Source organism: Juglans regia, chromosome 14 (assembly GCF_001411555.2).
Source record: "Juglans regia cultivar Chandler chromosome 14, Walnut 2.0, whole genome shotgun sequence".
Lineage (NCBI taxonomy): Eukaryota > Viridiplantae > Streptophyta > Magnoliopsida > Fagales > Juglandaceae > Juglans > Juglans regia.
Window position 1 is genome coordinate 11,034,103 of NC_049914.1, and position 12,610 is coordinate 11,046,712.

The following is a 12,610-nucleotide window of genomic DNA, read 5'->3' on the forward strand; positions in this document are numbered from 1 at the left end:
TTGTTTGTACTGCATCAACGTGGTAGTTGTGGGTGGCGTCAAACTGTGTGGTGGCTGTGGGTGGGTGAGTGGCGTCGGATGCACGACTGCATGGTGGCTATGGTTGCAGCGTCGGATTGGGTGGCTGCGTCGGGCTACTTGCTGTTAGCGTTGAAATGGCTGTGGCTGTCGCATGGGATGGCTAGGCGGTGATGGGAGATAGCAGCGGGTAGCAAAAGAGAAGGGAAAGATGTACGATATTTTAGGTGTTCTAATGTAGTCATCCTCATTGTGTTATAGTGTATATTGCTGACGTGTCAAAATCTTATTGGCTGCTGATCTAAAGGCTAAAACGGACATGACTACTCCAAAGGAGAACTCTTGACAAAAAGCACGACCAACTTAAATAATGGCATTTTTATATAAAGATACTTTATGGGCAATAGCTAGTCCTCAATTTTGTGTTTCATTATATAAAAACATTTTTTATTTTTATTTTGAAACAAGCCAAAATTACTACACAAAACTAGATAAAAGAAGAATATATGATAATATGGAGAAAATAATAATTAATCCGATGCTGAGTGCATTTTAAATGGTATAACCAAAATATGGTAAGTACTCAGCTAATTTTATCTAGGGGTGTAACCGGTCTGATTTTGGACATATTTTAAAACCGAATCGGTATATACCGATTTTGAGATTTGAAAAATCGATACCACACCAATTACAACCCCTAAACCGGTACTTTTAATTTTATCAATTCCGATCCGATTTGGTCTGATTTTTCCAGTTTTAGTATAGGATTAGTGGATTATATAGTTAATATAACTATATTATAGTAATATATAGTGATATAGTATTAGTATAACTACTAATACTATAGTGATTTATATAGTTATTTATTATAGTGGATTACTAATAGTATTAGTATTAGTGTGTGTGTGTGTGTGTGTGTGTGTGTGTGTATATATATATAATAGTATCATATAGTGATATAGTATTTGATTATGTATGTTAATGATAATATACTGATAATATGTTAATATATAACTTATTTATATATTTGATTATATATATTAGTGATAATATGATGGTTATATACACTTTTTATATGAGTGTATATGATCAAATATATAGAAATGTATTTATCAAAAAGAATATATATTATAACTTATTACGCTATAAAATATATTTATCCTTATAAAAAATGTATTTATCCTTAATATATATATATATATATATTATATTAATAACATGTTCATATTTAAGATTAAAATTTTATGTTATAAAATTAAAATTTTTAATGATAATGTTATATCAAATGTTATATTAAGATTTGTGAGATTAATTTTATGTTATTAGATCATTATTATAATTATAACTTATTACACTATAAAATATATTTATCCTTATAAAAAAATGTATTTATCCTTAATATATATATATATATATTATATTAATAACATGTTCATATTTAAGATTAAAATTTTATGTTATATTAATTTTATATTATAAAATTAAAATTTTTAATGATAATGTTATATCAAATGTTATATTAAGATTTGTAAGATTAATTTTATGTTATTAGATCATTATTATACATGAATCATAGGATTTTAAAATTTAATGTTATATTAATTAGCTATTTAGCATATAATATAAAATTATTTTATATATAATTATAAATATAAATTATATAAAAAATATTTTATATAATATAAAAAATTAAAATATATGTATGAACCGGTCTGGTTCAATTCGGTCCAATGTTAGAAAAAGGAAAATTAAAATTAGACGACCAATTTTGAAAAAAATAAAACAGGTATTGGACCGGACCGGTTAAACCGGTCCAGTTTACCGGTTTTTTTTACCCCTAATTTAACCAAGAATTTCAACTAATCCAAAGCATTGTGAAGCGTGACATCCTATCATCTTTCTAGTTTGAGATGACATCCTTCTATCTTCCATGGATGGAAAATAATAAATACAACCATTTCTAAAACTATATTTTAAATGAAGGACACTTTTGTAAAGTAACTTATAAAATAATTATAAAAAAATAATCATTTTACTAAAATATCCCCATTCAAAACATAGCTTTAAAAATGGTGGTGGAAATGATTGTGCCTATCAATAGTCAGGATTCGGGCTGGTCCAATTCCTTGAAAGAATTGAAGAGAAATAACTGAGATATCAAGTATGACCCGACCAATTGAATCTATAGAAATATATTTGATTTAAAAAACATGGATACAATAGAATTATTAAAAATAACTCAACTGAAACTGGTAACTACATGGTTATATCGAGAAAAAACTACAAAAATGGGTAAGAACCAAGTTCTGTAGTGGCAGTGATCCACTTCATCGATGAAAATATGTGAGCTCTTCTGAGAAGAAATTTAATCAATTTCCTGAAATTTGAGGGCAGAGACAAACAAAAGCTGTGAAGGAAAACCACGTTTGTATAAAGTCATGAATCTCTCCAGGGGCCCTGTTATAAGCATTGGCAAGAGCAGAATGAGTATCAGAAAGATGAGATATTGAAAGTTAAATAAAATATTGTTAAAATATAATTTTTGTTTTAAAATTTAAAAAGTTAAATTATTTTTTGTATTTTGTTTGAAAGTTTGAGAAAATTATAATGATTAGATGAGATGATTTGTGAAAACAAATTAGGCCTTATGGGAGGTTTGGATAGTGAGTTAAGTTGAGATAAGAGTTAAAAGTTGAATAAAATATTGTTAGAATATAATTTGTTAATATTATTTTAGTTTTGAATTTTAAAAAAGTTAGATTGTTTATTATATTTTGTTTGAAAATTTATGAAAGTTGTAATAATTAGATGAGATGAGATGATTTTTGAATCCAAACAAGGCCTTAAACTTCGCAAGAAGCAGATTGCAATCGAGCAAACTTAACATCAGAACAAATTTACATTAACTGAATATGATTATCCAAATTCTCTCCTAAAATTGACTTACGAAAAGCTAGAGTATCTGCAGAAGCATCAACTACAAAAGTACATGTATATGAATGCAGAAACTAATTCCCCTTTTGCAATGTGCCCTCCAAACTACTATCCCTTTTGCAATGGACACTCCAAATTATTATTTTTTTATTGGCACTGGGTGTCCGGAACAGCATCCCGACTAATCCCTAGGGTGCACAGGCCCTTAACAAGGAGTTTCACACAAGTGCACCTCAAGTAATTCAAATGAAAATTCCCCCAATCCAATGGCCCCTAGAGATTGTTTGCACCCATGGAGATTTAAACCTTAGACCTAGGGGAAGCATACCCTAAGCCCAAGACCTTTACACTTGAGCCAACCCCTAGGGGTTCAATGGACACTCCAAATTATTAAGCACTCCAAACTATTAATTTGTCACATTGCATCCAAACTAACAAAATGTTGCTGCAACTCCCCGATTCAAGTTAAATCCCACACTGTGTTTGTATTTGAGGTATGAAAGGGCTGGCATGGCTGTCAAGTTACATGCATGAATGATTTAAAGGAACTCTAACTACATTGAGTTGGTAAGTTATGAAAGTGTTACATGAGCATCAGGTGCCACATGGGATGTATGCTGAGTGGTTTTGGAGTACAACGCATATGTTGCTAGGGCTTCCTTCATCTTTATAGCTACAATAAGCACCATCCGTTAATATTTGGTCGACCAGATGAATGGAGGTGTACATGACAACGTTTTGGTAGTACGAGACTGCAACATGACAAAGTTGGTAATTTGAGTGCACATTGCAAAAAGGTTGGTAGTTTGGGATGCAAGGTGACATTTCCCCCTCTTTTTTATTTAATATCATGTATTCCCTGTAAGGGTATCGAGATAAAAAATTTCAGAAATTGGATACAACACTTTTCCTCCAATGCGATGGACTCTTACCACATTTAAAGGTCATTTATATCATGCTAGTATCCACAGGATAACTTCCTAGCACTCGCAAGTAGGTAGCAAACTCCTGCGTGGTGTAAAATCCATATAATTAATCATTATGATTGTTTCCTCTAATAGGGGAGATTAAGGCAGGAGGATATGGGGCCAGGGCAGGGAAAAAACACACCTTTAGATGCCTTAGGGCATTCTGTGCTTTCTCATCAGCCATTGATGCTTCAAAGTCCACATAGAAAAGATAGTCAAAGTATCTGTGAGAGCACATCGACATGATCAGGTCAAAAAATGTTCAGCAGCCAAGCATCTCATAGATACACCTTTGAAAGCATGTTGCCAAAATTCAGGATATGATGAAATAAATATATATATCAGCACTCTGAAACAGAAGGTGGCTAAGTTCTTGTAGAAAAGAAACATATATACTTTGGATACCCATTATTGCTATCATCTGATGCTCCCAACAGCTGCTTCCGCAGGGGACGACTTTCAATCTGGTAAAAAGAAAGGCATTAGCACAGTCTGAACATTTACCAGTCTATGAAACAATGAAAAGGTACCATACAAAGAGTGTGAGAGAACATACCTTGGTAAGGTTGATTTGACGCAAAGCAAAAACAGCAAGTGCCTTGAAAAGAACTCCAGGACCCTCCTCTAGTGAGAAAACGATGCTTGTCTGAGAAGTAAATACCACATTCAGTAATTAAACTTGCATTCAGTAATTAAAGTCAGTTTGAAAAAAATGGTAGGCATGATGTCCAACTGAGAGCAGTTTTTTTTTTTTTTTTTTAACTTAGATAAAAAAAAACTAAGAGCAGTTTTCAACTGCCAGTAAATTTGTATTTGTAAGGGCTGACCTTAAATGGCCTATCAATGCCTGGAATTATGGGTTCCCTTGCTAGCATTAGAAATCGAGTAACATTATCAGAATCATCCTATCAAAAAGAAAAGGGGGGGAAAAAGGCATATGAGCAATCCAATATAGTGATGATATCCAGAGGAAATCAATAAACCAAAAGGCTTAAATACCACCTGAATATCTTGAGCAAGTATATTCAACCCATATATCATGGCAGCGGTAGTGCTAGCCACAGCTCCTGCATCTTTTAGTTTGTATGATGCAATATGCTACGTAGTTAGAGCAAGTTAAAAAGTCAGCAACAGCAATCTTTTTCAACAAAAGGGCCATGAATGGTCACAACTAATTAAAATAAATTCAATTAGACCAAAACCAATAATAAAGTACGACAACATAAGACAAGGAATAAAAAAACTGGGTTTACCCAGAAGGCTCTGACCCGACTGAGAGGCAAGAAGAGTAGCTTCCTCCCCCAATAATCAGAGTATCTCAAATATACCATTACGTACCATCAGAACCAGTAAAAAAAAATGGAGGCGAACAAACCACTTGCTCCAATATCAAATCTAGGTGTACCTTAGCAGCTCCAGCAGTGTCGTCAACTGCTTCCTTGACCAATCCCAACCTTGATAATGTGTCCTCACACTGAGAAAGAGCCTTCAAAATGACCCAGATTTTGATTAGATCTCAGCAAAAACAGACAAACAAAGCAAAATGTATACTATATGACACCTGGGGATGACTAAGAACCCTTTTCAGGTCTTCAACTTCAACACCATGATTAGCCAATAAGCAATGGCGAACTGCAAATTTAACTTCACCTACTATATGCAACCTGTGCCGCAGTAAAAGATCATAATTTCTGTGAATGCTCCCACCTAAAGAATTTTCGATTGGTAAAACTGCTCTGTCCACAAGCCACTTTTCAACAGCCTACAGTGAGAAGAAGGCAGATGAAGATTTTAAGTCGATCACTAATTAAGACCATGACATGCTCATTCAGTGGAAAACGAAGTTATTTTCCTAACACGGATAGAAACCTTAATTTGTCAACTCTTGCTAAAAAATATGGGTCAACCATAAAAGGGGGCTTTGGATTAATCAAACCTTGACATGATCAACAATTACCATGCAACAATTAGGACGATATGTCATTATAGAAGCAGTTTGATGCTCCAAGTGCTCCCCCAACAGCTCCTAGCAAGTTTACCTTGATATCTAATTTCCACATTCATATCAACTATTCAAGTTGATTTACGGAAGAGAACTGTGCCTTTCTTTGGGGGGTGGGTTTTGCCATAAATAGGTGGATACTAGATTCCTGACTAGAGGGGGGAAGATGCTGATGAGATTTCTGAAGTATTTTTAATCAATAAAATTACAACATCAAAAACTAGAAATCGCGTTCATCAAAATGAAAGCAGCAGTTGTTGAAGGATATAGGATAAAAAGCATCAATAGAGAAAAACGAATCCAATGTTATTGCCAAATTCAAGTTAGAGCAATGTAAAGACTCGTGTGGGCAGCTAGCAAAAGACCGTAAAAGATCCGACAGACAGACCTATAAATCTAAAATTTCAGAAATCAGCAAATTTGTACAATAATCTTCACAACAAACATTAATCTGCAGTATATCTATGACTTCCAAAGAATTAAGCATTTACTGCAAAATTTAGACCCAGTCCCATACCCATTGGCATATATAAGGCAACTCATATCAACGGACATGTATATGTGTCTAGCGGGTGTAAATAAGATCATATATTATTACCGTTTGAGGAAATGAGTGGAGATTTATAAGTAAGGGCAAAAAGGGGTTCAAGAATTCACCTCAAAAGCAGTGTCGAATTGTTCGCAGGGCACCGCTTCGCAATTGGGGTACGCTTTCTCAGCAGCGGATTCGCTGTACGCGCCGGGAACTCCCTGGATTTTAATGGAATATTCAACAAATGTTGATAATCAAACTCATCCACATGCATATAAATCCATGAATATGAATATTTCACCTGATAAGCAACCCGAACACGGGACCCATCGGATACCGAATTAGATAATTGCGTTGAAGATAAAGGCGCTGGAATCAAACAGAGAAATTACCAAAACAACAAAGCAAACTCGAAACTGAATTACAGTGAAAACCCCTAAAGTTTCACAACCCGATTGGAACTAAAGAAGAAAGACCAACGAAGGAATTGAGACTACTTGGAAGCATAGTCGGGTCATTGGGGATGACGTCGTACGGGAAGTCATCTAGGACCCTCTGCAACTCGAGGGCCTGGGCATTCCTGTCGTTGTTTCTGGTGGTGTCCCCGTGAAGAGAAGCCAGAAGCGGGACATGACGACAGCGTTTTGGATAATGCCCGTGAATTGTGAGGCTCGTTTTCGACAGGTGATCGGACGGCGAGGCTCTGCAGATGACGTGGCGGACAATAGGGTTTACAGGGGATCGTGCTATTGAAGACGCCGCCATGTGACTCGAAGCTCCGGCGCATCACAGAGAGAGAGAGAGAGAGGGAGAGAGTCTGGCGTGTTTTGAACGGCAAAATAGGTTACTTTCTTTCCTTGAGGCTTCTGTATTCCGGATGTGTCTGCTGGTTACGCGGCGGCCAATAGGGTTGTCAGCGACTCAGCCGTATGAGCTGGGTCGCAGCTTCTGGAATGCCGTATTTCGTCTCCACGTGCAAAATGCCAAAAACATAAATGAGAAGAATACATGTAAGTCAATAATAAATGTTTAGCTAAAGATTCACGAGAGTAAATTTATAAATTCACTTAATTTTATATGTCAATAAATTTAATTTATTATATAAATTTATATTAATTTATAAATTTATAAATTTATTTTTTTGAAATTGTTTTGTGATTGCAGTGTTTCTTTATTATTACCGCCAAAACGTTTTGAGAAATGATACATCCATCCAAAATTTTTATAGACATTTTATACAGAATTCTCTTTTTATTTATTTATTTTTTATTTTTACTTAATAATTAAATAAATATTCTTTAATGAATTCGTGATTTTTTTTATTTTAAAAAATATTTAAATTGATTAAAAAAATATTAAAAAAAAAACAAATTTACATTGTTTGATATAAAAAATGTGTATAATAGTACGTGTAAGTAATGAGGTGATCTTAAATAATTTATAAATAATAATAAATAAATCATTCTACTATCCAAATACAACTTAATTCTCTGCGGTCCTATCACCACTCAAACGTTTTATATAAGTTATCTTAAGAAATAATGGATGTTTTGACTTTTTAAGACTATAATAAATTAGATAATAAATTATGTATTTATAACCTACCAAGTTATACCCAGCGAAATTCCATTACTTTTACACGAAAATACTAATTTCTCTTCAAATTTCTTTAACTTTTATTTTGACTTTGACATGTTTGCATTAAAAAATATATAAATATATATATATATATTTGATTATGTAACTATTTCAATAGTTGTAAATTAGTTGCCATGACTCATAGGAAGGACTCACCTATTTTATTTTGGAATTGTCTTCATATTTATTAATTAATGACGTGGTAATTAATGGCGAGCTACCACTGTCATAATCATTCGGTCAAATGGGAGAGAATAATCTCCATCGAATAAAATTAAAAATTAAAAATTCTGGCTTATATTATTATTTATAGATCAACTCAAATCATTTGAGATTACCTCAACATCGAAACACAGTATCTTATAAAAATTGCGAAATTTAAGAAATATGATCGCAATCTAATTTTTTGTTTTTGTTTTTTTTATTTTTTCAGTGAAGCTTAAATAGGAGCCCACTCCGGTCGAGCCCAATTCATTGGAGACTTTACTTTACATCCAGACAACGGGCTTGAGTTTCAGACTCAGCCCAACCTAAGCCCTCTATATACGAGCTGGAGTGGAATTCCAGCTGCATCAAGGATGGAACCTTCAAGCTGTGATCTTTCTTTGTTTATTTTTCATTAAAAAAAGACTAAGATTTTATTATATGATCTTCCATCACATCAAATAGCACAAATTATCAGTCGTATTGCCCATCCTTTATATTCATATACATACATATATATATTTCTTTATTTTTCGATAAATTAAGTTACGAAGACTCAATTCTCAAACATTCTTATCTAAAAAATAACAAAAAATATAATCAAGAAGACATAAAAATAATAAGTTAATATCACCATACAACGGACTTTAATGTGTGGAGGGAACATGTGACAAGAATTTCCCTCCATATCTACTTTAGCAAATAAATAAATATTCCCTTTGACATTCCTCAACATAATCATAATTTGATTAAAATTTACCGGCAAAGTTTCCTTAATGGATAACGCAAATCTGCTTAGCTCACCATATTTGAATTCCAACAAACACTTTTAATTTTTTCTTAAAAAACAAATGCTTGTGGGAAGACTTTGCTAGACCTTTGTATTGTTCTCAATTTCAATGTTCTAACTATTTCTCATTTCCTTCTCTTCTCATTGAAATACTATATATATAAAAGAAGAGTAATTCTATATACAATCGTGAAGTATGTAAACATCGCGTAATTACTTTAAAAAATAGTAGCATCTACTATTAAAAATTAATTTTTTTATGTAAATCTCATATTTTATTTACTTTTTTTCAAAACGATTACGCGGCGGCAGTTGCACAATTTACGATTGTAAATATATTTTCTCATATAAGAATATTATGCATTAATCACTATTCACTCTCATATTTCACATCTATAATTTTTTTTACAGGATATAAAAGTATTTTTTATAAAAAATAAAATAATAAATAGTGATTAAAAAGAATAATTTTTCATATATATAATTTATATATGTTATCGTTGTCAATAAAGCAGCTTACCGACACTCCGCATGATAAATAGGAATACTTCGTGAACAAGAATAGCATTTTCATAGGGAACTTAATTTGCTCCAGCATCCATTTGGAGTTTTTAATGTTTCTTTTATTTGTTTATTTGTCGAATTTTTTATATTTTTTTTATGTAGAATGCTGTCTTCTTCTTCTTCTTCTTTTAATTTTTAAAAATAAAATTGAGTTTGTTTGTACAGGACACGTGTCTTTTTCTAACAGCATTTAGTTAGAATAGGGAAACCCAATAAATCAAAGAGTTATTATCTCTTCCGTCCACAACATGTACTCATCACGTTTGATAAAATGTCACATACAATGATCATGTACTAAACGACACGTCCGTTACAAAAACGCAAGCTTGGAATGTAGCACTAGTTAATTCAAAACGGACGCGCGCATTGTTTTACATGCAGTGACGTCTGTTCGTGATCTCCTTCGACATATATGACGCGTGTCGTTACTATACGTAACACTCTCGTGTCTCGCGTGACCTTCTCGTATTTTTCACACGTGTCAAATAACCAGCCCCTTAGTTTGTTTGAAACAAGTGGCTATATATATATGGTACTGGATTAAATATAAAATTCCTCCAAGGTGGTGGGTCCGGCCTATTCCACTCATTCTATGGTTTAAGAAATTGAAAAAAAAAAAAAAAAGTTTAAATGTAAAAGCTCTCATCTCACTATATAATTTTGAATTAAAATCAAGTTTATTATTACGTCTTTTTATTGAATTTTTTGCTTTTATGATTTTCATAATGATCAAATTGGTTTCTCCATCAAATATCCGTTACTAAATGTTAAGATGTGTCATATCAACACTAGTTGTTATTTGCATGTGTCACTTAAAGACTAAAAGATTTATATATACGTGTGTGTAGTGACTTATGATTAAGAAAGCACTTGACAAATTAAGAAAATAAAAACTAGCTTTTTTTTTTTTAAATAGAAATGTTACTATGCTATATAATTTATACCACTCATTTTATCCCTTAACATGGTGCTACGTAATTTATTAAAAAAATTAAAAATATAAACATAAAAGGGTAGAGGGAATATAAGATATTAGATTTCCTATTTGTGCTTTTTCTGATGCCATTTTATTTTAAATATACATATTTTTTAAATTTATTTAATAAGTCACTTGAAATAAAGTGAATGATATAAATTAGGAGGTATAATAACATTATTCTTAAAAGAAGAACAACCCTTCCCCCCACAAGAAGAGGTTGGGGGGTTGTGGGAGCATAGGGAGAAGTTTTTGAAATAAAAATATTTTTTAAAGCTTCTATTTTCTTAAGTTTTTTTAATATGAATTTTAGTTTTTATTTTTGACGAAGTGATCAATGTCATACTCATCAATATAATCTTAAAATGTGCAAGTGCCACGCATTCTTTTTCAAAAAATATGAGGCTCACTATTAAAAAATAATAATTTATCATGTGTATCTCAGATTTATCTATTTTTTTTAAAAAGTTATGCAGCGTTTACACATTTTAGAACTGTAAATATTATTTTCTAAAAATCTTGACTAAAAAATTGAGTTAAGGGTAATATGATTTTGAGAAAATCATATGGAGTAGATTTTTAAAAAATGTTATTAATAAATTAGCATGGTATAATGAATATGAGATACATAGAAATTCGACTCAATAAAAAACTTCATTTTTCCTTTGTTATTAATTTTTTTTATTTTATTATTAATAATTTATTATAGAAATGCTAGGGTTGAAATAAGAGATCCCTTGCCGGAAGAGAAAACAAATGGTTCTCCCCCACAAATTAAATTTTTTTTTTTATTATTAATAAATTAAATTTTTTTTTTTTTAATTGTCTTATAATTTTTACAAGGTTTTTGTTTCGTTCGAGAAGATGGAATCATCCTTTGCTTGGGAAGGGAGGAGAAGTATCGGGTGGAGAGGGGCCACCCTGGGTGGGGGGTTACGAGTCCGACCAGTTGTTCTTTCCTCGTAATCTGCAATATTCGTCACGTAGCCGCATTTTCCCTGCCACGTGTTCGGTCAGATATCTGGCATCATTCGCGGGCCCCACTCCACACCGACCAAATCACTCCGCGCCTGTCCCAGTCTTGTTTGCTTCCTGCCTTCTACTTCACGCTGACGCACTTTTCCTTCTTTTTTCTTTTTAAATAAATAAAATATATATATTTAAATTTTATTTATAAAAAATAATTTTATAAATTAATATGATATGATATAATTTATCAGATTATAAATATATTTTTAATATAAAATAAATTATATAAAATCATATCAAATTTATAAAATTATCTTTACATAATTTTTTTTATAATTATAACAATTCTATAACTATTTTGTTCATGATTTCACTCAGACTTGGGTCCGTACTCGTACGGGACTAGTGTAGAGTGAGACGGTTTTCGTTTTTTTGTTTTAGAAATTATTATTTTAGCAAAATATTTTTGAAATGCAAAAGCTTTCTTGTTAGTCCCATGTCTCTGTCCAATTGATGCACATGAGTACAAATTACTACATGCTAAATTGTATTAAATTATTTGTGAGATTTACGTTTTCTCTATTATTTGGTTAATTAAAAAGGGATTTTAAAAATTTTACTCATTATCTCTGCATGGCACACCACATATAATTTTTTATTTTTTAATTTTTTTTTTCTTGACAAGTATGTAGTATATGGAACATGAGTATATAATAGAAGAATTTAATTACTTTAACAAAAAGTAAAATAAAAAATAAAAAAAAGTATAGTTTATACTGAATAGAATGATGAGTAGTAAAGCTCTCGAAATAATTTGGATTTTCTCTATTAATGGTGCTTCACTATTTTACAAAAATATATTGATTTTAAAGCATGTTTTATGTAAAAGATTGTAAAAATTGTTGTATGTTTATGAATATTACTCAGTCAATATATATGCTGATCTCTCTCTTTCTCTTAATCTTGTACTTGCACTAAAAGACTTTGAGGGGATTGTCATTTTCTTGGAAATAGT

The 12,610-nt window shown here is 31.8% G+C and overlaps 1 protein-coding gene across 4 annotated transcripts; it reads right to left on the bottom strand.

Moving 5' to 3' along the window:
• Positions 1–2,168: 2,168 nt before the first annotated feature.
• On the bottom strand, positions 2,169–7,446 carry LOC108989657 (arogenate dehydratase/prephenate dehydratase 2, chloroplastic). 4 transcript variants are annotated; one of them, XR_001995870.1, is made up of 13 exons: positions 6,952–7,444; positions 6,756–6,823; positions 6,580–6,672; positions 5,482–5,682; positions 5,326–5,406; positions 4,923–5,018; positions 4,748–4,825; positions 4,477–4,566; positions 4,317–4,384; positions 4,063–4,144; positions 3,885–3,960; positions 3,540–3,625; positions 2,169–2,475 (listed from the first exon to the last, which is right to left on the bottom strand). XR_001995870.1 is itself a non-coding variant. In XM_018963342.2 (12 exons), exons 1-11 carry the CDS (start codon positions 7,217–7,219, stop codon positions 3,901–3,903), a joined length of 1,185 nt encoding a protein of 394 aa, XP_018818887.1. In that variant the 5' UTR covers positions 7,220–7,446; the 3' UTR covers positions 2,169–2,475; positions 3,885–3,900. The 4 variants fall into 4 exon arrangements, 2 of the variants coding, with proteins under 2 accessions (XP_018818887.1, XP_018818888.1); XR_001995869.1 differs by having other exon boundaries at positions 3,540–3,704; XM_018963342.2 differs by lacking the exon at positions 3,540–3,625 and having other exon boundaries at positions 6,952–7,446.
• Between the last annotated feature and the right edge of the window lie 5,164 nt (positions 7,447–12,610).